The following is a 27,331-nucleotide window of genomic DNA, read 5'->3' on the forward strand; positions in this document are numbered from 1 at the left end:
AGAGATAAGAAAAATCGTGTTAATGATTAGACCCATCCTTTAGGAACGCCTAGCCAACCTCATAACAAGAGTAGCTTGTAGGTTTAAGGGAACGCTGGAAACTAGATATCTATAATCCAGGAAAAAAAATTGCATAAATAACTGCTGAAAACGGTTGCTCTCTTAATCCTCTACTTCTACACACTATTTGTAGGAATGCGAAGCCAGAGTGTACAATGTGGGAAAATTTGCACTATGAATCAATTGTCAGGAGAGGGTGGAAAGTAAGATGGAAGAAATGGGATATGACATCCAAAGCATACGATGCAAAGTTTCCTGGCGATGAGGTGCAGTAAATTATCTACTACTGCATATCCTTTGTCAGGGAAGAATAACCCATCAGGTTTTTTATGCAATGTTATCCTCCCATCATCTTTTTACATCCAAAGATCAATTTCAAACTAAGCTGTGACACTTCCAAACATATCCCACTTTCTTCTTTTTATTCATCTTATTTTAAATAAAATGTCTATCAGACGCCAATTAGAATTTCCCACTTTTTTATGTCTGTGTAGACGTTCCCATTTTCTAGTTTTAATGCATATCTTTTCTTTCATGTAACATGGCTCTCAGCTAAAGCCTTTACATTCAACCAGCATTTTTTACATTCCTCTGGAATTATCCCATCTTCCAATTCCAACTCTATCCAAAATTACAGGCATTGTGTTAAGGACAAGAGAGGCATTTGGATCCTACCCACAGGACAAAGCCCTAAACACAGGGTTGTGAAAGTTTCCCCATTTGTTACTAAAATGAGGCCACTACTCCACAAACTTCGTTGTGACACTGGATATCATCTAGGCAATAACTTGTCCCGTTCTATATTGCCACCAATCAACTTCATCTTTAAGCTTTAATTAATAGTATTAATCCTTTCTGAAAAACCATCTACGCCTATGTCATGTTGCCTTTCTTAATAATTCTGTTTTAGCTAGAAATGTGGCTTATAATTCTAATATAAAACCTGATAATAGTCAGGTTAAGGAGCTTCCATGCCCCTATGTCTTACCTTGGCACACCCTGGCTTTAACCCCATTTAATATTGCCTGTAACTTGTAAATGTAACTCTTAATAGTTTACCTCCCAACTGAGACAGATTCACTCTTAATTCTTGCTTGAGAAAAGCTACAAGTAAAACTTATTTCTAATATCTATTTCAAGAAAACCTGCCACAGTATGATTTATGGAAAGTTAGACTCTGTTGAAAGTAGAGTAAAGGTGAGACAGTGAAGATTAAGTTTTTATTAACAATTGTGTGTTTGCTGGTTTGGTTACAAGATTATTGAATGTTTGAAGACATTCTCTGAGCTTTAGAGGTAGGACGAATGTAAGCAAAAAAGGTCCCCTATGCTTAGTAATTCCCTTGAAATTTCTGACTTGAAATTCAGGGGGTTGAGTGACCCAGACTCCCACAGAGGCTGTTCTACAGCTAGCAGGGACACTAATAAATTTTTACAGCACATTTTGATTGTAATAATTCTGTAAGTTCACCCCAAGTAACTATACCATGTCACATCTTCTGTAACAAGATCACTTTCAAGTTTTGGTGGCTAATTTGAAGGACAAGCACTACTTTGATCACAAGGAGAAATCAATGTTCAATACAACTATCGTCACTCACCTTACAGACAACTTCTTCGGCTTTGCACAACAAAATTGATGACAGTTAACCAGCTATGAACAGATATGACATCATAACCACTGATGAGAGAATGTCCAGCAGTGACATCACAGACATGGCATTCATTCACAGAGGATGTCCTAGAAGATGAACCACACCTTAATAATGATACCAGTGAAATTGGGACGAGTGAAGTAACTGTTCAAAAAAGTTGAAAGAACAATAACACCAAGGACAGATTCAGCTACTCCAGACATGCTATATGTTTACGGATTGTGTATAAATAAATATGAAAAAAAAAAAAATGGAAACAGGCTAGCATAACTGTTAAAACATCCATGAAAGGAGACAAAGAGGGTAGAGATTAGCCCATGACCAGTCTCTACAGACAAGAAGGTCAGAGAAGGATGTCAAGCTGGTGAAGAGAAGAGAGAGGAGGAGAAGCCCGACAAATAATATAACTTGCACTTAAATTGTGGGCAGTAATGCTTCATGGAACAAGATTAGCAGTATCTGCAACAGTATTCTCAACTGTAATTTTGAAAAGGACAGAATCTGCAATAGATTTTCAAGAAAACAGTTTGTAAACTATAGAAGAGGGTAGAAACATTTGTACTAGGATAATATAAAGAACTGCAAATAACTAAAAGCACACTGATTTTGTGCACTGAAGACTTTGTACAGGGTTTCAACAGTGTCTCTTCCTTACAGCACTTCAAAAAACAATGAAAAGTAATCATTACTTTCAGAACATTACAGTACTGTATTAACATCATAATTGGTTTTAAATGTACTCAGCTAATATCTATCAAACATTACAAGATATAGAGAAAGATTCTGTTGAATGCCTTATATTATTATTATATTATCGAATGGAATGGAATATAGAATTTAGGCCATTGGCCAAGTGCTGGGACCCATGAAGTCATTCAGCAATAAAAAGGAAACTGCAAGTAGAAAGATTTGAGAAGTGTTAACAGGAGGAAAACCTCACAGTTGCACTATGAAACAACTGATCAAGAGCAGCAATCTTTCACACAATGGAAAAAAGAAAAAACGATATAAAAGGAGTATAAATTAACACTGTATATGCATGCTACCTGCATTAAAAATCAATAAAGAAACCGAAAGGTTCTGCAATTAAATAACAAAAAATAATAGTAAATGAAAATGAATGGACACAAGTATCCTCAAGGAACAAACAAGTAAAATTGAATACTGTATATTAGATTTAGAACACAAACAATAAAAAAAAAAATGAGGGGGCTGACTGAGTTTTCTTGCAAGTGAAGGAGCTCACAGCCAGTATTGTGGAAAACCATGGTACAGAGACTGAGCCTTAACCCAAGGTATGCAAACACTGATCATTAAATCTGACAGATGAGATGACCATGCAGCCATAAATATGATATCAGATACTTCAGTTAAGTAAAACATGAAGGGAAAGGGTGTTGTGCATCCTAAATAACCCTAAAGCAAAAATTTGGAGACCTAGATTTTCTGGATGGGGCAGTGTAAAAGTCATACTTCATCTCCTCTCATATTAACATCCATGTTATGATTATATAATTAATCTGATTTAATGGAAAGTTACAGTGACATTTGAGAACACAGCTATGACCAAAAAATCTTGGATATTAGAACAAACATAAAAAGTATCACAGGGTTGATTACTTCATTAAACCAACAAGATGCAAATGGATGACACATCCCAAGAAGGGATATACCCAATTGGATGTGGAATGGAATATAGAGTTTAGGCCAAAGGCCAAGCGCTGGGACGTATGAGGTCATTCAGTGCTGAAAGGGAAATTGAGAGTCAAAAGGTTTGAAAGGTGTAACAGGAGGAAAACCCTACAGTTGCACAATGAAGCAACTGTTAGAGGGGGATGAAAAAGTCAGATAAAAAAAATATGAAAGGAGGTACAGTAAAAAGAATGAAAGAGGTTGCAGCTAGGGGCTGAAGGGACACTGCAAAGAACCTTGTGTAATGCCTACAGCACACCAAGTGAGATGCACTGAAGTCACTACCCCCTTAAGGATAGGTTTCATAGGGTTGATGACCCATTAGACTAACAAGTGCAAATGGGTTACACATATCCCAGTCAGGGATATACCCAGTTGGATATCACAAGAACAAAGAGGCCGTGGTGACCGAGAAGTTGATGAAGACAATATTTTGCCTCATGACTATGGTTGTTGACAGGGAAAATGTTTTTGATATACAAACAACGCTGTACAGTACTTTGGGAAAAACTTGATAGAACCTTTTCAAGAAACAATCATGAACTCCATGGATACTTTACAAATAGGGTACTTTCATGGCTTGCATCCATAAAAATTTGCAATAAAATCAACCTTTTCATGGGAATAAGTCTCTTAAAACCTAAAAATACCAACCGCTTTGTGTACAATATCCCCTCCCAAAACATGGATGAGAAGATATTTACTTCCATCATCTTGGCACTTGGAGAAAACACATCTCTCATTCAATGTCTTTAAATGGTGATGAAAGAGAAAAACTTTTGGTAACACTCAATAAATCATTCAAATACTATACAACATAACTGTTTATTTACCAAATATCGTACAACATTAATCAATGTAAAATACTAGAACATTTACAAAAGTAACCATGACTTATTACTACTCCCATAAGTCTCGAATTATTTGTCTAACATATCCTTAGCTTCACTCAATTTGGCAGAAATGTACGGAGAACCTCCTCTATCTGGATGGTTGACTAACATCATCTTTTTATATGCAGCCTGGAAAATAAAATAAGATGCAAAAACTTATTCATTATTATTTATTTGCTTAAATGTTATACATTTGTACAGCGTAGTCACAAGATCAAATAACAACAAAATATGATTTAATCCATGAAAACATATGGAGCATGTTAAAATAGTATTATTCACTTTCCTTTCGGGAAGCTACCACAAGATACTTAACTGTGACTACAGGAATAACAACTCACGCAATCCCCCCAAAAGGGTTACTGAGCTAATCTTTCACATATCTTTTTTAAATACATCCAATAGGCATTAGTCAATCAACTATCCAATTTCATCATGATTCTTTTAATGTCAGCTTTTTCTTTAATTGTACTAAACATATAAAATGATTCCTCTCCCCATCTCTGTCCTGTGTTCTTCTGCCTGAACTCCAATAAGATCTCTCATCTATCCTCTTACTCTATGATTTCCAGGGCTTCCTAAAGGTCTTCCTTGTGTTATTTCCTTATCTACTGCTTTTCTGACCAACTGTTAATCACCCCTTGACCAACACATCTCAGTCTCTGAAATCTCAAATCTTCTTTCCAGCCTCTTGATACTGCATCTGTCCACCAATTTCCATGTGTAAATGTGTACTCGAAAGTGTGTACTTGAAAGTGTAAGTTATTCAGACAGCGAATACGCTAAAAGTCTTTCAGTCAAACACCTTGGCAAAGTGCATCCATTATGGATTTTAGCAAAATATAAATTTCTAAGACCATCTTAGTCTTTATACTCCTGAAAAAATTTATTTTACACTGATGAACTTCAAACATTCCTTAATTACTAGAAACACTTAAACTCATATATTCTGTCTTCACCCAAAATATCAATTGTTCTACCATACTCTACTTGCCAAAACATCCCTGAAAATATTTTCACAAAGTTGATAAATCTAGCTAACTTTCAAAAGAAATTCACTTATTTTTTCTAACTAAAGTATATGAAACACAAAGCATTCCTGGATCATGGGAAATGCACATACTGTATTAATATATTTAAACTTCAAACACTGATAAATAATCTAAAATGTAAGTTGCTCTTAATAACATCCTTGAGAAAACATTTTGGCATGGCAATAACCTTGGTAAAGTCATACTTGTAAAGTAGTTGAATTACATTTATAAAATTACGACAATTACTGTTATACTATAATACTGTATAAAACACAGACATTGCTAAATTACCAGAAACACACATTCTTATGTTCCTCCTGAAACACAAAAAATGATGCATAACATTGTTTCTAAAAGACATGCTGCCCATAAGATAATGTCATTCACAGCCAAACCTAAAGCTATTGCTTTGACTGCTTGCTATTTTGTGAGGTGGAATCTGTCAACCATAGTGACAGTCAAACCACCAAAGTTTCCTTAATACTGTTCATGGCAGGGGTGCAAATTTTGAACAAACCCATAACCATTGTTCCACTGGCATGGCTTCAATTATAGCTTTTCGAGAAATAAGCATTAATCATTCATAATTCTAGATTCATGATATTTAAATGTATTTCTTTTCATTGCTCTTCAGAAAAAATGATGCTTTAAAAAAATAATAACAGATGGAGTATTAGTACTGGTTAGCAAGCACTCCTAAGACAGTTTCCCTCAATATAGTTCATCCCCAGGTTGTAACAGAAACCCACTTTGCAGTCAAGATGCAGAATTCAATGACTGTATACTATGGATCTGTATGGTATAAAATGCTGTTCCAGAATTCTATCTGATCCCACTCATTATACTTTACAGACTACTGCACATGGAGGCACACAGAGAGATTTAGACAGTCCAGTACACTTCTGGGAACAACAGCTACGTTACAAAACTGGTAATAGCCATAACTTCTGGTTGTTAATATTTTACGAGAAGGCTTACTCTACCTATGGGTTGATATATCCAAAGCACGGACAGTGCCTGCAGTACCTGCAGTAAGCAAATGGGAGGGATTTTTAGCTAGGTCCTATTACAACCAGTTTCCCTGCATGGAACTTGGATCCTGTTTACTAATGGAAGCCATTTCCTATCATGCCATTATGAAACCCACCAGTGAGCTACTACTGCAAAGTGCATAAAAGGCTCATTGGAGCCATCATTACATAAGAATGTTTGCTGAAAAACACAAATTATGCCTTTTAGTAACTGGATACATTTAAAAATCTATGAAGAAAAACCAATACACTGTTTAGGTGATAATGATAGTATACCAGCCTAACCACCAACATAGGCACAAAGGCAAAATGAAGTTAAAATAATATAACAAATGCCTATCCCCTGAATCAATTTGGTTTAATTTTAAACTGACATTACAACTCCTTTCAGCACAACAGCTGTTGTTGCTCCTGGAGAATTGTCTCGCATGAAAACCCAATTTTCAAAAACAAAACCAGTTCCATCTTGCAAACCCATCAACCATACACAGTTCATATCAGGGGTCTTCAAATGTCACATAAACTAAAGTCCTTCATCTTGTAGACTGATGAATCCACAGGGCCACAGCGGATACATATCTAACTTTTCATGTAGCCTAAAATGTTATCAGTGAGATAAATTTTATTAAAAACCCACATTAAATCCATCACTCAAATAAAGCCTAGACTGCAACTGGGGTGGGATATTCCAGCTGCTGAATGCTCAAGAGTTAGCTGTTGTGCCCTGTCTAACCCAAGAGGAATTGCTGGAGATGAGAATCAGAAAAAACCCATAGGTCTGAGGTCAGGGGTCTGACTATATGAATGGAATGACCTCTGTTAATAATAGCAAAATAAGGCATTTGTAGTTACGAAAAATCTTTATATGAAGTACAAAGCACTTATCATACATGTGAGAGTAACCACCGAAGTCTGTGTGTTTAAGAAATGAGAGCCATGAACAAGAGGAAGTCTCCTGAGCCCTTCATTTAGTGTTGTCGGACCTAAGAACAATGGAATGACCTACTACCCTCTCTCGAACTCCTGAAGACCCAGGAAGGGAGCTTTCAACTCCAACATGTTGATGTGGAGCCACTTGTCCTGAGAGCTCCACACCCCAAAGTCAGGAGCTCTTCCAGATGAGTAACCCAACATTAGGAGGATGTGTCCGAGAACAGGAGAAGATCCGGAGGGGGTGAATGAAGAGGAACTCCCACCATCAGGTTCTGATCATCCAATCACCACAGGAGATCGCTTCTCACCTCTGCCAACAGAGAGACCTGGAGCTGTGGGGAGTCTCCTGCTGGGGACCAAAACTCCTTTAGTCTCCACTGCAGGGACCAAATGTGAAGATGCCCATGAGGGACCAGCTTCTCCAGAGAAGTCAAGAGGCCCAGAACTACTTATCACTGGTAAGCTGGTTGTTCCTTCTTCAAAAGGAAGGAGTGAGCTACTGCCCTGAACCTCTCGATCCTCTGGTCCGACGGGAAAGCTCTCGATGAGGCTGTCTATCACCATTCCCAGGTGCAGAATCCTTTGGCTGGGAGAAGGATTGGACTTTTCCACATTTATCATGATGCCTAGGTTGTGACATAACTGGAGAAGATGGTCCCTGTCCCAAATCAGCCTTTCCCAGCAACTTGCTAAGACCAACCAATCATCAAGATATTTCAACAGGCGAATCCCCTGAGCATGAGCCCATGTCGGCACTAGGGTAAAGACTCTTGTGGACACTTGTGGAGCTGTTGTCAGTTCAAAGCAAAGGACCTTGAACTGGAACACGTGCTCCCCAAGACTGAAGCGGAGGAACTTCCTGAAAACATGTGCTGGATCTCTATAGTTTCACTTTAAAAATACAGTATCAAACAATAATTAACTTAATCTCTATAGTTTCACTTTAAAAATACAGTATCAAACAATATTTAACTTATTCTCAATATCATAATAAACTATGAATATTAGCATTATAGCTTTTCTTACAATAGATTCATCAGTATACTGTGTATCAATTCCAGAAACACCTAGCACTTCTCGATTTGGATAAGGAGTGGTTCTAGATTTGGATTAAGAGTATATTATGCTAAAAATCCTTCAAGTTATGGCTGAAACTGATAGACTTTTCCATTATATTTTGAATCCCATCATGGATTGGTAGTTTTAACAATTTAAATAATTAAGACAAGCAAGTACCCATTTTATGTCTAAATTTTGATACTTACCAGTTCATAAGAAGAAAATCCAATTAAAAAGTAAGAGTTCTTGGTTCAACAACTGCTTGAAGAACAACAAGAACAGTTATTTGCTTAAAAATCAATATAGCAATGATAAAATGAATACTCTATCGTTTCTCTGTATCTCCTGGTGATGACAATACTACATGCAAAATGACAGTATATTGGCATCATCATCCAATGATAACATCTTGTGAACTGAACAGGGTAACATGCAACACATCACTGGCACTAGTCAATTGTCTGAAGTAGCTGAGTTGCTTGTCATGTGTGAAATGAGCCAAAGTCTTCAATGTTGAGCTTCCTTCTTGGTCTCTTTATACACAACCAGCCCCTCAAGGTTAGTTACAGCTGTCATCATTCCCTCCTATCAATAATGTATTAATTGAACAATCGTGCTACTATTTATGGCTCATGGGTCATTTCAGGTGTCAAGTTTAGTTTTCTTATGTCAGGTGGTGACCACAAAACCATTATTCTCAAACCTTGGAATGTTAGTGCCAGATAATTGCATATTTCATAAGAATCTATTTCTCTAGATTTTATGAAACAAGCATGAAATTTTACTGCACAAGTGCTCTTTAAAGATGTGATGTCATCAGAAACTAGATGCTTGAGTTGACCTGAAAAATTTAATATGGAGTAAAATTCCAAGATGGCATAGACATCTTTTAATAACATTTGCTAGGAAAGATTTTGGTTTATTTTTCACTGCAGAATGGCAATATGAATATTTATCCCTTTTAGCACAGGATATGCCCATACTGAATATTGTAGGTTACAGTTTTTAACAGCCAAAACTATGAAAAGCAGACACTTTCACTACTGGCACGAAGTTCTAGTTGATTAGTGTGTTACCAGAATCAGTAGTATTAAGTATACTATGTACTCATTAAAAGCAAAGGTGAAACAATAATTATAATGAAAAAATGCCCTGTTTGCTCCATAAAACAAGTTGGATCTATTAAATGCTAGTTTTAATCCTAACAGAACCTTCAATTTTAAATAACTTCATCAATTTTGAAGGAAAATTAAAGTAAATGTAAAAAGTGTATGTCAGTGCATTTTGTTCAACCAGGGCACACCATTTGGAACAATGAAATCAAGTGCTTGTACATAACTAAATGGATTTGGGTTCAGTGCCAGCTAATCCAGCAAACTAATCCTGGTTGTCTTAGACTGAGTGACACAAAAGTAGGAAAAGTTAAGTGTCCAAAATGCTTTCTTTTAATAGACCAATCTGAATAGTTAGACAGAGGAGGTGTTCATGAGCTGAAATAAACTGAAACCCCAAAGACTGAGACTGTGATGAGAAGGGGGTGTTGTGATGGTTTGAAAATGACATTTTCATGTGTAAAGATTTACATACTTAAATGGCACTGCTACCAATGATCATGGCAGACCAAAATGTAGGAGACCAACCATTTGAAGTCCCATGACAGGAATGTCCCACCCACTTCCGGACTGTTTAAGGTGGTAAAGGATAACCCTTCGCCTTAATCAAAAGTGAAATCATGGCAGAATGTGATGCCAATCCAATATTGAGCAGTAGAAAACAAACTGGAGTTTGTGTTTGTCATTTTTAGAAGGACAAAAGAGGTGAGCACTTGACATCACTGACTCCAAGTCAAAGGAGTCCTAGACCATGATGGGTAATCACAATGCTGGCAAAGATAATGACTTTGTTCAAAAGATGATATTTTAATGATAAAATAAAGTTTGTTCATATAATGGATCCATATAAGCTGGATTCTCCGAAGGTCCGATTTCAAATTTAGAGGCCACTCTCAGGAAAAAAGGCAGTTAAATACCATTCCCGCTGTCGCTGGGAGGCGTTTAACAACATTCCCAACTGGATTCAGATTTTCTAAATCCAATGTCTCAGACCAGCAACAGGGAGACTATAAATATAAAACTCTGCCAGGTAACCAGTCATGACAATGAAGTTTGCATTTTATCATTAAAATATCATTTTGTTCATGAGACTTACCTGCAGATATGATCTCAGACAGGCTGAATACTACCTTGACTTGAAAGACAGCCAAGAATGTGCAAAAATAATTATTGGTAAAATTATTTTGGTTCCTTATCTGATAGCTAGCTGACTGGTGGTTACTGTCACTTGTAGTCTGCTTCTTTACTAGAGACCCCAGAAAAGGTCCTGACCTGAGGCTGCCTTGAGAAAGATCTGTCAAGGTAGCACAATGAGTCAGATCAGATGTGTAGGACAAAGTTCTGTTACAACCACTAACCAACACCTAAATTGTTGCAAACAAGACTGTTCAGAGTGATCCAGTCACCATTTCGGCTGGGGATAGGATCAGAGTTACCCCTTGTCCAACAACGTTGCTGGAACAATGTATGGTCCCAGAGTCAATTTCCAAGTGCTAAAACATCTTGCCAAGAGACTCAAACACAAACTGACTGGCAGAAAATGTGAACTAAAAATGTCACTGCTACCATAAATTTTCTTGAAGGAGATGTAGCAACTGCCCTCACCTGCAGCGTTAAAACAACTTGATGTTGGGTCGTCAAAGCTAGAGTTGCTCAATCATCTGATCTAATGAAGAATGCCAGTTATTCTTGCTAATAGGCAAACTGGTTCCTCAGAAAGTCTATAAAACATCCAATGGACCATCAGTCACCTGTGTTCTTTTGGCAAGGTTTTCTGAGGCTCTAACTGGACATAGAACTCCCTCAGGTTCCTGTCCTGCTCCAAACCTTTGTTTCAATGTCTGAGCATGGGTTAGAAGACCTCAAGTCAAGAACTTTTGGAGCATCAAAGAATCAGACAGCACTGTGTTCAGCCCACATGACAGTTCAAACTTCTCTCACTCCTTTCGATACAAAGAGGGAGCAGACCAATGCCTTATAAAGATGCAGATGGGAGGCTCAAAAGGGCTAAACATCAAAAACTTGAGATCCGTCAGCACTCCAGAAGAACCTTGGACGATGGTGGCTGGATCAGAGATTGTCATAATCCTCTGTGTCTGAATACAATCGAAACAGAGGTTCAAACACTTGATAGTCGGAACTGCTGAGAGTTTTCAACTTACACCATGAACAAAAATCACCTCCTGGCTCAAGTGATTCTTGAGAAGAGTCAAAAGCTGTCATTGGCTTTGCAACACTTTGGAAGTTGCTTTTCAGGAAGAGAGCCAGGATGAAGAACTTCTGTATTCCATTGACAACAAAGACATTGCCACCCCAGCTCAGCAGAACTTCTAGTCTGAAAGACAGTCACCTTCAGACAGAGGCCGCAAAAATTATCTCAGAAGTTTTGTATGAGCAGACTGCTCTTGGCAAACAATGCAACGTCTCCAACCAGAAGAGAGCTCCGAGAACCAGTGGTTCGAAGAAAACAGAACTGAGAGTCATCCTCAGGCAAGAAGCTGCTCCTGAATTTAGAACAGTCAAAAAAACTTCTGAAGGATCTATTGCCAGCTTTTCCCAGGAAAGCTATTTATATCCTGCCCCAGGGCCGAGTACAGATGAGCTTTATGAGGGGAGCCTCTGTTCTTGAGGTCGTGAAAATATCCACAAGATGGCGACCCCAAAATTTCAAAATCAAAACATTCCCAAACCTTCCTTAGATGAAGGGGTAGGCTGTAACATGTCAGAAGTCTCAAGCTGACCTTGTCCTTTGCTAGAACTCATGTTGCAAACTTGGACTCAAGAATTGACAAAGATAGCCAAAGACTGATGTGCCAGGACACCTGTTCCTCTCTCAGGTTCCTAGATGGACTCAGCCCTCTGGTGTTGCCCCCCAACCAAAGAAAGGAAAAACAACACTAGGTTGGGGTTCAGAAGCTTGAGGGAGATCCTTTCTGCAATTCCGCCTGGATCGAGCCACCACCACAGATCCTATTTATATAAGGAAGAATTCATCACATCCTCTTTTGAAGTCTTCCTTGCTTTGTCAGTTCTCAACAAAAGAACTGAAGAGGCCTGAGATGGACTCCCAGAAAACAAACTTCTCCAGGAGGAAATGGTCCCAAGAGACTCATTCCTTCCTTCACCTAGGCATGTTTCCTTTTCCAAGAAGGCCGAAACTTTTTCAACAAGACAGAGTTGCCGTTCTTGGCAGACGGAGACGCTTAAAAGCCGCTGAATAGAACTGAATTCCCAGACAAATGGACAGTGAGGGGATCAGCTTCGACTTCTCCACAGACCAGAAGTCCCAGGGACTTCACGAGGCTAGTCAACTGAAGGTCCTGGAAACCTGCTCTCATGAGGAAGCTGAATCAACCAGTCTCCAAGTGCCAGATCCTGCCACAGAACATGGAGCCAAGACCATTTCATGAGACGTTAAACACCCTCGGAAAAAAGTGACGCAACAGCATCTGGTGTTCCCAGGCAGTGCCATCCAAGTACTGACCAGACCCAACGTTGCTTAACCACAATCGGACGAGGGCTAGAGAACGCTATGGGTGGCATTTGAGTCCAAAGCAGAGAGCCCTGAACTGGTATTGCTGTCCCCATGACCTGAGATACTCTCTGGGCCAGGAGAAGGTGAATTGGGGCGTGAAGATAAGTCCTTGGAGATCACAGACAAAGATACATCCAATCCCGGGATGAAGGGCAAGTATTGACTGCCTGGCAGGTCTCCATCTTGAACATCTTTCCAGAGGCCTCCACCTGTGTTCTCCAAACTGAGTCTCCAGCCTACTGAAAGTTTCGGGAAGAAACAATCTGAAGTAAAATCCTGGGAACACCGTCAATATCTGTTCCATGCTCTCCGAAACATCCAGCACTGGTCAAACAATTTTCTGTTTGACAGGCTAAGGATATGTTTGCCACAAAAACAAAAGAGGAGACAGGAAGGCCATCAAGTAACCAACAGTAGGAGGGACCAAACGTCTGCCCCCACTCTTTCCAGGCTTGTGCAAAATGAAGCCTGGCTGGTTGTCTGTGAAGGGTCAGGCCACCTCTCTTGTGACATTCCACAGCCAGAGAAAAAAAACTATTTCTGAGTGGGGATGGTTGCTTCTGGTGAAGCCCCTGGCAAGTATCAAACATTTAGCTTTCGTTTACTTTTTGTATCTGAGAAGAGTTGCAACAGCGTTATGAAATGCAGTTTGAATGTCGCTTTAGTTTTGAGAAAAAACGATATTTTTGCTTCTCTGTGTATTTATTTGCTTGCCTGCACAGCTTGATGTTTTTGCAAATGAAAAGTCAAAAATAGACCTGCAAATATAATATAACTTCAGTAAATGAATCTAAATGAGCATCCAACGTGTCAAAACATGCCTGAGGTTGGCCATCCTCGAATTTTTCAAAGGTGTAGCTTGAGCTGACCTACTGACATAGACTGACTGCCCTTTATTCCTGTCTTTCTCTGATTTATTTTTATGGTTTGCAGATCTTAGATATTATTTCATGTTGTATGGAAATACCACCGATATACTGACATTATCATTTTATATGAAAAAAGTAATTTGACTATGATAGGTTAAACTGTTTTGTTTATAACATGAATATACCTTTAAATAAAAACAGTTGGTCTCTATAGTCAGGATATGTATGATGCCATATAAAAATATCCCAGAAAATTTTATTTCAACGATTTTTTCACAAACGCCATCTTAAGACAAAGACAATTCATTTAGTAGAGGGTTTTTCAATAAAATGTGTTGAAAAGTCTCAGGAAACAGATTTATAAAAAAGCCAGAGTCTTAATCAAAAAAAAGAAGGCAAAGAATTCCTTCATACAGATGCTGTGAAACCAGTGTTCTTCCATAGCTGGTGGGTCTTGATTTTGAAAAATAGTTCCGCCATCTTGGCGGGAAATTCAGGTGGCCAAGAAGTTTTCTAAGAGAGCGTAGTAAACATAAAAAAAAAAGTGGAACGCTTCAATGTTTAGCGTGTCATCCTTTCATGCCATGTTTCATCTATCTGAATCGTTTTTAGTATATGTACTGCTGCAAGTACTGGCTAAATTAAGAAGGACATCAAATGTTGGCCTTTGAATTTTGAACAACTGGTATATCAACACAAGACTTGAAGCTATGTATATCTATTTCTCTACTTTTATATGTCATCAATTATATATACTGTACATGTGCCTATACTTGATGTGATGTCATCTGAGCACTAGATGCTTGAGTTGACCCAAAGAAGCCAGCTCCTGGCGCGAGACAGAAAAAAGTCCAACACCTTAACTAAGACGAATGCCACTAAACATCTTTTAATAACATTTGCTAGGAAAGATTTTATGTTTATTTCTACTTTTGCAGTAATGCAATATGAATATTTATCCTTCCAGCTGTTGGATAAACCCAACAAAATATTGTAGGTTGGAGAAGCACTTTTTAGAAGGGCTGAAAACTGAGAGAAAAAGCAGACACTTTCACTTCTTCCACAGGGGAAGAAGTTCTAGCCTTGATTAGTGTGTTACAGAATCAGTAGTATTAAAAATACTTTATTCTCTTCTAAAGAGGAATATCCACGCTCACGGGAAGAGTATGAAAAATGTCTGTTTGCTCCATCAAACAAGTTGGTCTATTATTAAATGCTAGAAAAATCATGAGACAGAACCTTCAATTTTAAAGTTTCTTCTCATCTACTTTCACATATGGGCAGCCTATCCCTGGCAGCCTGGATTGCTAGGAAGGTTCACGTCACCCGTGCTTGTTCAAGTAGAAAGCACACCATTTGGAACAATATTGTGGAAATAGCCATGCCCCTCCCTGGTTGGGAGTTCGACAGAGGTCCAATGGCCTAGAATTATGGAAGCGATCTGAGAAGGTCCAAACACTAGGGGCAAAACAAACTCTAGAGAAATTGCATTGTTCTTTAGTTTCACTGATAGTGACACAAAAGCAGGAAAAATTAACCTTCTGCAAACAAACTTTGTTTTTAATAATAAATCTGAATGCTGACAGGGTTGTTAGTAGCTGAGAAAACCTGAAACCCCAAAGACTGAGACTGTGATGAGAAGGGGGTGTGGATTGTGAAGAGCGGTTTGAAAAATGACATTTTCATGATAAAAGTTTTATATATACTTCAGATTTCTTCCACTCACCTCAGACAACCTACCATTCATTACCAATTATCATAGAGCATTGAACACCACGGTGGCATATCATACATAAAGAGTGGTGAACTATCAAAGTCCCACCCACTATCCGGACTGAAGGTACAACTCAGCAGGTAAGACATCTTAATTAAAAGAAAAGTCAAAAGCAAAATCAAAAACATCCGTGCGGGAAGTCAGGGATCCAGGGCTACCAAAAACAACCAAAATACTGCTGACAACAAATTTCAAATCCAAAAGTATATATAAAACTTTATTTTAGTCGTAACATTGTCATTTTTAGAAAATGGGAATGGTTCCTGACTTACCCAGCAATGGGTACAGCTGACTGACATTGAAAGGAGGTGGGTTGGATGGAAATGATGTAACCTCCAGACATTAATAAAGATAATGACTTTGAACTAAAAAGTTTGCTAGCACTGAGACAATGCTTGTTGTACCTTACCTGGTAAGATAGCTACTGCAGGTAATTACTGCCTCTGGTTGACGCTCATCTTAACCTGTAGAGGGCGTGGCAGAATGGCCAAAGTCGCCCCTACTCCAGTAGGTACTTTGCAGCCATGGAGGTTCACCGGAGGCTGACAAAGACAAAAAAGGGTGCCCTTGTCCTGGGCATGACCAGAATAAAAACAACATTGTCACCTACACCACAATTAAAAACCAGACAACCATCACCCCAACCATAAAAAACTGGCGTGTATTCCAGGCACACTGTACCCCCAGGCTTCCCATAACTCAACAACCTTAAAAACAAGGCGAGGAGACAGTAGAGACAGAGAGTGCCCTATGCTTCCTCTCCCAACACCAAGCCAGGCACAGATAAAGGCCCTAATACACTACTGTGCAATTTTCAAACACTGCTTCCACATCTTCCAGGTAGTGCTAAGCAAAAACTGATTTCAACCTCCAAAAAGTTGAGTGGAGTATCGAGGACAAGTACATATTATGTCAAAAAGCAAGAGAAGTGGTGACAACTCAAACCTCAAGTGCCTTTACTTTACGGATCAGAAAGGTGTCCTCTTGGACCTGAGAATGTGCTTCTGAGATCAGGCTCCTCAGGAAAAAGGAGAGATCATCCTTAGAAAGCGGGTGAGAAGGGTTTCTCACCGAACACCACAGGGTGTTTGAGGAACCTCTGATCTTCTCAGTCCTGCGGAGGTAGTACCGCAAGGCCCACACAGGGCAAAGAAGTCTCCCCTATTCTTCTGGCCCAAGAATGTCCTCCACGCCCTTAATAATGAATGAGCAGGGCCCGGGATGTGAAACGTCCTCTTTCTTGATGAGGAAACCAAGTGACAGAGCAGACTATATTTCCTTGTGCAAAACCAACGTTCTTAGAGGTCTCAAGAGACTTGATGCGATCACTGATGTCCTGATTCGTAGACAGGTTAAGGTCTCTATGCTTGAATACTGAGCTAAGCATAGCCCTGTAGCCCTTAATTGTGGAGGGCAACAATCTCCTAGCAGTCCTTAAGAAGAGCAAGAAGCCTGCTATCTGGCTCACAGAGGTTTCAGAAATAGAGATGCTATTCTGTCCTTACCATCTCCTGAACACTGCCCACTTAGACTGGTAGAGCCTGCTAGAAAAAGCTCTTCGACATCTAGCAACAGCTTCTGCAGCCCTACGTGAAAATCCTTTCGCTCTGACAAGGTTCTTGACAGTCTGAATCCTGGCAGGGCCAGAGCAGACAATCCTTGATGATACCTGCGAAAATGGGACTGTTTGAGTAGCGACTGTACTTGTGGAAGAAGTCTCAGAAAATCCACAAGCAGTCCCAGCAAGTCTGGAAACCATTCTTTCCTTGGCTAGAATGGAGCGATGAGATTCATCAAGACATTTCGATGAGACCTGAGCTTGTTGAGTACCTCTCGAATCAACCCGAAGGGAGGGAAGGCATAGATATTGAAGCCTGTCCAGTCTAAAAGCATGCATCCGTCACCCACGCTAGAGGGTCCGGGACTGGAGAGCAAAAGAGAGGAGGTCGGTTGTTCCTCAACTTTGTGAAGAGATCTATGGAGGGCTTGCCCCAAAGCCTCCACAGATCGCTGCAGACTCTGGAATCTAAGGTCCACCCTGTTGGAAGAACCTGGCAACCGCGGCCTAACTTGTCCGCCAGAACATTCATCTTTCCCTGAACGAAGTGAGGGAGCAGCTTGACTTGTTTCTGCTCCGCCCAGAGAAGGAGGTCTTTCACTGCCTTGTAGAGAGTGAAGGAGAAGGTGCCTCCCTGTTTGTGAACACAGGACAGTGCAGTGGCGTTGTTCGAGTGGATTGCTACTATTTTCCCTGAGAGTAGCGGAGAATATGCCTAAAGGCCCAGATGAATAGGTTCCAATTCTCTGACATTTATATGCAGCAACTTCTGGTCTAATGTCCACCTTCCAGACACCTGACTTCCCAACAGAGCTCCCCAGCCTACATCTGAGGCGTCAGAGCAGATTTCTAGGCTGGGGTTCAGAGGGAAGAGAGAGATCCCTTCTTAAAGTCTACTCCGATAGATCCTTGATCTCCGACGTGACCGGGAAGGCGACAGAGCCTGACTGAGTCTTCCTGCATCAATTTGCCTTCGGGAAGAATTGCAGGGACCTCATGTGAAGTCTCCCCAACCTCACAAAAGATTCCACCGAGGCCAGAGTTCCGAGAAGGCTCATCCAACGAAGAGCTGAACAGGTCAAGAGACTGAGAAACTCTTGCACCGTTCAGAGACATGACTCGACTCTTTTGAGCAAGAGAAAAGCCCAAAAAACTCAAGAGTTCAGTCATCCCCAAATAAAGAATACTCTGAGTCGGAGTCATTTGAGATTTCTGAACTTTGATCAGAATGCTTAACTCCTGTGTTAGGCAAAGGGTCCTTTTCAATTCCTTCGCGCACTGATCCTCTGATGAAGAGCGGAGAAGCCAGTTGTCTCCAGGCATAGGGATACACTGATCCCGAGAAGATGAAGCCACTAGTCGAGGGGAGCAAGAATTCGAGTAAAAACCTGTGGGGCTGTGGCCAGGCCGAAACACAGCGCCTGAAACTGAAGAACCCTGCCCCCGAAAAACAACCCTCAGGAACTTTCTTGAATGCGAATGGATGGGGACATGAAAGTAGGCATCCTGCATGTCCAAGGTGACCATCCAGTTGCCCTGATGGGGACAGGACATGGCAGAATGGTTCGTCTCTATGTGGAACTTTGTTTTCACCACAAACAAATTCAGGATGCTGATATCCACTATGGGTTTCCAGCCCTGAAAAGACTAGGGGACAACAAAAAGTCTGTTGTAGAATCCTTCCAATGACTGGTCCACTAATTCCTCCACAGCTCCTTTGCGAGGGAAACATTCTGCCTCTTGGGCAAGGGCCGAAAACTTCTCGGACCCTGACGAGTAAGCTGTCAAGGTGATTGGTGACTTGGAAAGTGGCGGCTTCTGCTTGAAAGGAATATAATAGCCTGTTTTAAAACCGGCACTACCCAAAGTGCTGCACCTCGGCGACTCCATTCTTTCCAAAATCGGGGCAACCTGGCATCTACCGGGGCGCAAAGGACGCAGATCTCACTTGCTGGTGGCTGGTTTACTTCGCTGGGGAAAGAAGGTTAGAGCATGGTCCCGATTGGGATCTGGCTCGTCCTCCACAAAAGGACTGAGGTTGCAGAGGAGAGAAGGTCTTCAGAACGACTGCAGGAACTACCCCGGGGAACTTCGGTGACTGTGCCAGCATATCGTGAGTCAATTTCTTCTGAAGCGCTGAAAGAACCTCTTTCACAGTGTCCTGAGGGAAGAGTACAACTTGTTGAGCGGAGCAAACATCAGGGATGGCTTCTGAATTGTGGTAACTCCCTTGGTAGCAAAGGAGCACCACAGCTCCCGCTTCTTTAAAGAGCCCATCGCATATGAAAATGCCAGCTCTGCTGACCCATCTCTAACCGCCTGGTCCTCACAAGACAGTACATTCAGCCAATCCAAGGCAAAGTCCTCTGCTAAGACTGGACAGTCTTCGATCTTCCTTGCCAGTGCTCCCACTGTCCAATCAAGGAAGCTAAAATCTCCAGAAACTTTAACATGTCGCGAACCAGATGATCCAATTCTGGAGAGGAGAACATGACTTTAGAAGAGGCGAAAGCAGTGCGTCGCTTAGCGTCGACCAAGCCGGAGAAGTCTCCCTGGGAGAAGGCAGACATTCCCAAGGAGGGAGCTTCTCCAATGGAATAAAACCGGTACCTCCTCTTGAGAAGCTTCGAAGGAGGGAAGGCGAACGTAGCCTTGCCTAAGTCTCTCTTAGAAGCCAACCACTCATCGACCTCTTTCAATGTTTTCTTTGAAGAAGAGGAAGGACTAACTTAGGAAGGCAAGAGTCACTAGCTTGCTTCCTCATCAAAAAAATAGATGCAGGAGAATCTGGAGGTGTGGGCTAGAAAAAATCCGGGAAGTTCGTTAAAAGGAACCCAAGGAAGCTCGAATAGGCAGATGAGGCCGAATCATGGTCAGCTTCCTCCTCATCTGACGATATCGAAGACAAGTTGGAATCTCCAGTCTTGGAAAAAGTCTTCTTCTCCAAGAAGCTCGTCAAGTCATCAAGTTGGCGCCTAATTGGGGCCAAAGGCGAATCCTCTTTAGAAGATGTAAGAGGATGAGGAGGCATTGGCGCAGGTCCTTTGAAGGAGGAGTTGAGAGGTCCACAGTTGGTGATGAGCAAGCAGAAGTTGGAGCCAAACGAGCTGGCGCGGACACCTGAGTCGGTGCAGCTGACGCCAAGCACTCAGGAGAAGGCAGGAGCTCAGGAACACAGGAGCTCTTGGGCTAAGGCGGTGAGTGCTTGTGATGAGAGCGCTTCGGAGACAATGCCTGGCGATCTCCAGAACTGAGAAACTCTGGACTGTCCCAAGCTGACTTACGAAGCTGCGCTGATGAAGAAGGAGGCAGATCAACGAAGCTACAGGAGGGTTGAGGACTCATGCTGACCTCCTTAAGCCTTTTAACAGGAGGAGGAGAGATGTCCGCAGCAGCAGAATGCCTCTTCAAAGGACTAGAGGTGGAAGACCAACAATGCCTTCCATCATATGACGAATCTTTAGAATCAGACAGACGATGCGCACTAAAAGAGACGCCTTTCTAGTGGCGCTCAGTTGAAGGCTGGTACTGTGCAACAGGCTCGACGGAGGGGTTGACTGCCGTGGGCAAACCCTACCGGCCTCCCTTCGACCTCCGGAATGTCTTCTCCCCGGTGCGGGTGAGTGGGACAGGGACCTTCATTTAGGTGCACTGGTAGGACAGACAGCCACCTCCTCAGAAATCACAACACTCTCACTCTGCACTGCACTTGCACTGTGTATACTTGCACTGGAAGCACTAACACTGGGTACAGACGTTTTATCCACAAAAACTTTAAAAGATAAACCTAGTTCCATGACCGTATCAGCCAAGAACTCAAACTTCTCATCGAACCTAGATTCGAGACTGGCAATGGTGTTGAGATCAGAAGCATGGGAACTTGGTAAAGGAGTTTGCGGTAATACAATAGGAGGACTCAAGATGGGAAAAAAAGACGGGATAAGAAGAGATGAAATAGCGCTACCCTCAGCTACTGAAGGCAAAGGAGTAGCCTCTACGCTAGCTCTATTTTTGGCTCTAAGAGCCACCTTCCTCATCCTATCGCAATCAAGTTTATCAGAATGATGTCTATAAACCTTCCACTGCTGTTCAACCCAATCCTGGCATTCTGGACATGTAATCTCCCCATTACAATCCTGCCTTCTACATTTTATGCACTTAGTATGAGAATCATATGTAACTTTACTTAATCTAGTCTTACAATACTTGGTATAAAACCAAACACTAGAAGAACTAGAATCTGACACCTTAATCAGGGAAAAAATGCTAACCAAAGCTCACAATTCACTAACTGAAAAAGCCACACAGAATTCAAATACATCACCAACACTGGAACAACAAATGCAGAAAGGTACTGCCCAAAAACCACTGATGTTGATCAAGAGCCAGCAGAAAACGAACTGAAGTTATCTGCTGAGTTGTACCTGTCAGTCCTGATAGTGGGTGGGACCCTGTCACCTATACTAGCGATGGTGGTGCCACTGCGAAATTTGAATTTTTGGTCGGCCGTGGTAGGAAGCTGGTAGCTATGTAAATGCTTGGTAAGTCACTTATATAAAAATAACAGATACAGAATTAACAGGATGAAGACCAGTAGCAAGTCCAAAAAATCAGAGAAAGAAAATAGAAAAGATAAAATCTAACAAAAAACATCAACGCTGGTAACAACGATGAAGGTAAAAACCATTTCCTTTTACAAATATCACCTCAGCGAGAAATTAATAAAGGCGAATTCAACTGTACTGTACTCACCCGAACTTTTTGAGGATTAGCACTTGGAGATACACTGAGTATAAGGCCTGCCTCTCTTTTCGTCATTTTGGGTTCAAATCCGCCTTTGTAATATTTGCTATTAGCTAGGGTCTGAAATTATAAGATTACTATTAGTAACACCACTGAACGAAAAAATTATTGAAGAAACCCTCATTTTCCCTAAGTACTGTCAGGTTAAAAAACTAGTCAGGGCTTATAAACATTACAATTATTTTATAATACCTTAATGTATAACTCTAAGTGTACTTAAGCCTTACTTTCTGATCAACTGCAACATTAGCAGCCATGAACTGAGTTGTCAGTAGGCCTACGTTGAGTTTTTTTTTGTCAGCATCCTGTAATCCAGGAACCCTCAACTATTTCATTTATATTCTGGCCATCTCAACCCCTTCCCAGATCAATTATATCAACCAAGCATTTCATTTCAAAACATTTATTTTTTACTTTATTTATTTAGTAGTCTAAGGAATGCTGCAAACACCCTTTAACAGTACCTACAGCTCACCACATGAGGTGCACTGACGGCATTATCCCCCTTCTGGGGATACAACTTATGGAAATTTTACAAATTCCAGAATGCACACTCACTGCAGCAAGCTTCCCTATTGGCATGAACACCATCAAAAACTGAAATTATTTTTTGACATTATAGTCTTTCATAGCAAACAAATCATTATTTAAAATAGTACAGTATTAATAACCATGCAAAACAGCAATAACACCATGTCAAGCATACTTGAGTAATTACAGGTGTAATAGCTCCAAATGCATTGGAGGAATACTTCAGCAAACTACATGGTCCATCATTACGTAACTGTTTGTCCTTTCTATAAAAGCTTCATCAGTGTACTTGGAAAAGTAAAGATAAACACACACAGTGTAAAACTACTACTGCTGAGAAAAATACTTCATGTGACTAACAGACATTCTATGAATGTGAATGATCCAAAGGGAGGTTGTGCTAATGTCACGGTTCACCATGATTGTCATCTACCTGTATAATAACCATAAATGGAACAATGAACTCATCTGTCCAGGATAAAAATGCCCAAAGTTCATTCTATTTTGGTACATAAAAACATTGGAAACAAGGTCAGATTTGGGTTAAAAGCTATCCTCTGCAGATACAAATATATAACTCTTAAACTTCTTAAAACTGGAAATGGAATATAACATTTAGGCCAAAGGCCAAGCACTGGGACCTATGAGGTCATTCAGCGCTGAAATGGAAACTAAGAGTAAAATGGTTTTAAAGCTGCACAACGAAACAATTGTTAAGAGAGGGTGGAAAGTGAACGGAGGTACAGTAAAAAGGAAAGGAAGGGGTTGCAGCTACGAGCCGAAGGTATGCTGCAAAGAACCTTAACCCTTAGTGGACGGATTGAGCTTGAGTGTGAAGTAAAACAGGTTTGTTGAGGTGGACGGATTGCGCTTCAGTGTGAAGCAGAATTATGCACCAATGTTATGGTAATAATGATTCGAAACAAAGGTGCCAATACTTCTATATGCTATAAATTCACTAATGGCAACTTTTGTACAGACGTGAGAGCTAGGCCAGTATCAGTAATGCTTGTGACTTCAAGGGGGAAGGTACTGCATCTCTCTCTCTCTCACGAGTCTTTTGTTAAATCTGCTTGTAAATATACGAAGGGGTTGCTGTTGATAGTATGTCGGTTGTAAATGTAATTTTACAAAGAAAATTGCAAAGAAATATTATAAAAAGCATGTAAAAGTAAAAAACGTTACTGAATCTTCTTTCTTGTAAACTTACATGAATATTTTACAACAAATATGCAAAAAATTTGTTACTGCTTTTATTTCTTATCTGTTTTGATATTGTGTGAGCAGTAATAATAATTTTACATAATCCAAAAAACTTATTTATTAGAAAAAACATATATAAGTTGGTAAAATTTACGATTGTCTTGTAAATGAGGCCCCACAAGGGTTTGTAAATAGTCATTTTCAACTTCTCGTGGAAGGTAGGGAAAATTTTTTAGAATTTTTTTATTTATACAGTGTGAATGTACGTGTCATTCTCTTTCCATTGATGTGATTTTGTTTTTATTTTGCCGACCTCAAAATTTCCCCAGTCTGGGGTGCTGCATATTGATAAATTATGCCATCCCTTAAGGGTTAAGTAATGCCTACAGTGCACTGATGGCACTATCCCCTGACAGGGGTACTTCTTAAACTACTCACATGAATGAAACGATACAAGATGGAAGGATGACACAAAATCACTCTATTGCCAACTAGAACCACCTCATGAAAAAATTCTTAGTGGCTATGGATAAATTCTATAATACCATGAGAAGTTTCCTGACATTACCAAACCCTGTATATTAGCACCTGGGCATAATTAGTCTTCAGACAAGTGGCAAGGTCTCTAACTTTGAGAAAAATGGCACAGGCATACAAAAGATCTTGCTGATTGGGTTAGGTATCAATGGAAGTTGCCATACGAACACTACTGTAACCTGAAAACAATACAAAAACATTAAAGAACTAAAGGAATGCAGTATACGACTACATACTTAAATCCAAATAATTAATATATTACAAAGGAAAATTCTGAAAACATCATTTATTCCTGGTTGTCATGCGAAGTTTCCCAATATCTGACATCATCCTTCCATCAGAGGATGTCAGTCTAAAGGATTCAACATAGCTGATCTATAGGTAAAGAGCTCCAAGGAGTTTACAACCATGTGGTCTCTCCAATTTAATGATAATTTATATACAATGAAGAATATCCAAAAGGAACACAGATGCTAGCACTACTATATGTAAAGTAAAGGGTTGGAAAAATTTATTGATATTACCAGAAGAGAAATTAGATAGCAGGTTGGTTATGGCACCAACAACCGGTTACCATACTACCCTTCTATTCTTTTACGACTGGCCAGACAGTCTAAGGTTGAATCCCACTCTTTAGGTACAGCAATTTTCCTTTGGCCATTCTTACAGCAAACAGTCTGGCATATTCTTTACACATTCTTGCCCTTCCTTATACATCTGACATCAATCAATACAGACATATAATACAATTTCTGGACCTTACAAAATTCCCATACCATGAATTATAACTCAAAAGGAGTTACTAACTCATCAACACCCAGTCCCTAGTCCAGCAAAATTAGGTTGTCACTTAAAGTATGGTGCTACTAAACTGACTAAACGAGTTTTTACAGATTTCAAATATAAAAGCCTTAACTTGTTGCTCTAGGGCAGATAAAATATTAGTTATTTAACAAAGTACACTCCAGACTTACCTTACTATCTAGTTTTGGCAAAGAACCAACAGCATCAGCCATTTTCTTCCCTAAGGTTGGCATGGTGCGAAGAACGAAACGAGCCCCAAATCCAATAGTTGCCAGGCCAAGCCCCGCAATTATCATACCACTAGCCTGAAATGAAAATGCTGTCAACACCCATTGTTAAGGAAGGAACATTTATTCCATATTTTTTAATAATTTATATCATGGTGTTCTTAACAATGTACAGGTATACCTTTTCTAAAGTTAGGGGTAAGTTAAATGGTTTATTTACAATGAAAAAGCAACCAATGATAAGATGAAACTTTGTATGGAGAATCTTTGAGGGGAGGGGTTTGAAGGGATTAAGAAAAGGTTAAATTTAGCTAAGAAAAGATACCACATTCTGGTTTCCATATTTGCTATTATTATAAAACTAATTTTACATATTAAGTCTTAGGCTGGCCACTCTTTATTACAGGTGGGCAAGGAAAAAAAAAAAGTGATGTGCAATAATTATAAGATAAGCATGACATACGCAGTCTGAAATATGCAATTCATGTACATAAGACGAAATTGAAGTAATACTCATAGTATTATCCAAACCCCAGGGCCAATGTAGACAGAGGTGTCATGGCTATGAAAAAAATTTCCAGCAAAAAAATCCCCAAAACATTTTTTTTTATCATTAAAAATTATACAACTATACAACTCCTTACATCCTACAATTTGGGGGACCAGTTTGAGAGCACAAGGTTTTTTTAAGAATGGAGGGAAACACAAATCTATAATATGGCCATTTTCAAATACCACCTTGTCAGACAGATCTGTGGGCATTTAACCCAAAGCCCCACACCCCGCCAGGGAACCAATGAAGATAGTGGGGTCTCATGGTCTTGCCTAGGTAGATCTAACTTGACTTTTTCTACAGTTGTTTGGTTGCTAATTATGGATTTACCTTCAATTTTTTTTGCACAAATGTAATTAACCTGTAATTAACCCCTGAAGTCCATCCAACAAGCGGTTTCCATACATGATCTTCACAAGACAGAACACGGGTACGTCTGTTTGGAACGGTTCATATCCCATCCAGCAAGTGCAATAACTTGTTAACGTATGGATACCGGCACCCCCCCCAGGCCAGTACTAAACACGGCGAAGGGACATTCATTTGGTCGACAACAAACAAATGCACCGCCAGTATCAGAAGCCCTAAAAGTGTAGAAAAAACCAGTTTCCAGGGTAAAAACAGGTGCGGAGCTAGTATTTAGAATTACCCTTGCCTATACCAACCATAAAGTGTAGTAAACATTTTAGGGGGAACATGACCTATAAACAATTCCACATACCTAACTTTACCTAGAACGTCAACCCCTTATGTCACCTAGTTAGGTAAGGTTTGGTTACTGTTCTAATTCACTTTTCCTCCCTAACAAAAAACAGACTTTCAACACTGCCCAAGTTTTACCAATCTCCCACACACTTAAGGGGGTCCAAGGGGCATGCAACCCATCTGGCCAGGTTAGGGCACGGCATCCTAGGTTAGGTTAGGTTGCCGTAAGTCTGGTTAGGTCATATTCCCTCTGAAATGCCTTCTAGGCCTTCAGTAACCCTGACATCTAACTCTGCATTAGCTCCAATGTAACCCACGCAACCGGTAAGCTGGCCTAGCCTAGGCCTAGGGTATAAAGTTACCCGTGATTTGCCCAGCATATCATATCCAACATAAAAGCTTAATAAAGAATATTTTCTTACCATACTGGGGCCGTGAACCACTACTTCCTTCTTCTCTTCCAGTTTGGAGCGTTATTCGTCGATTAGCCTTTTGAAAATTACATCAACACCACTGCGTTACAACTACGCGGTTGGCATCGGACGTCCGTCCGGTCACTCGGGTGTACCGTACCCTTGTTATACTGAAAACAAAACGGATCTGAAAAAAATATATATAGTGCATAAAAATATTAAGTCAGGTCACACTATCATGGACGCCAAGACGCTAAATTCAGTTTACAGCATAAAGAAACTGCAATAGACATCATACAGCGGTGATTGTGATAAAAGGTTATAAGGGTAAAAGAGCAGTTGGATGTTCTT

General features: G+C 40.2%; 1 protein-coding gene across 1 annotated transcript; it reads right to left on the reverse strand.

Annotated features, from left to right (window-relative positions):
- Nucleotides 1–4,212: 4,212 nt before the first annotated feature.
- Nucleotides 4,213–27,155, reverse strand: LOC136855118 (mitochondrial import inner membrane translocase subunit TIM14-like). Its single transcript, XM_067131964.1, has 4 exons — nucleotides 26,990–27,155; nucleotides 25,253–25,387; nucleotides 21,957–22,067; nucleotides 4,213–4,428 (listed from the first exon to the last, which is right to left on the reverse strand). The coding sequence occupies exons 1-4, from the start codon at nucleotides 26,990–26,992 to the stop codon at nucleotides 4,327–4,329; spliced, it is 351 nt and encodes a 116-aa protein (XP_066988065.1). The 5' UTR covers nucleotides 26,993–27,155; the 3' UTR covers nucleotides 4,213–4,326.
- Between the last annotated feature and the right edge of the window lie 176 nt (nucleotides 27,156–27,331).

The sequence above is a fragment of the Macrobrachium rosenbergii genome, chromosome 3 (genome assembly GCF_040412425.1).
Source record: "Macrobrachium rosenbergii isolate ZJJX-2024 chromosome 3, ASM4041242v1, whole genome shotgun sequence".
Classification (NCBI taxonomy): domain Eukaryota; kingdom Metazoa; phylum Arthropoda; class Malacostraca; order Decapoda; family Palaemonidae; genus Macrobrachium; species Macrobrachium rosenbergii.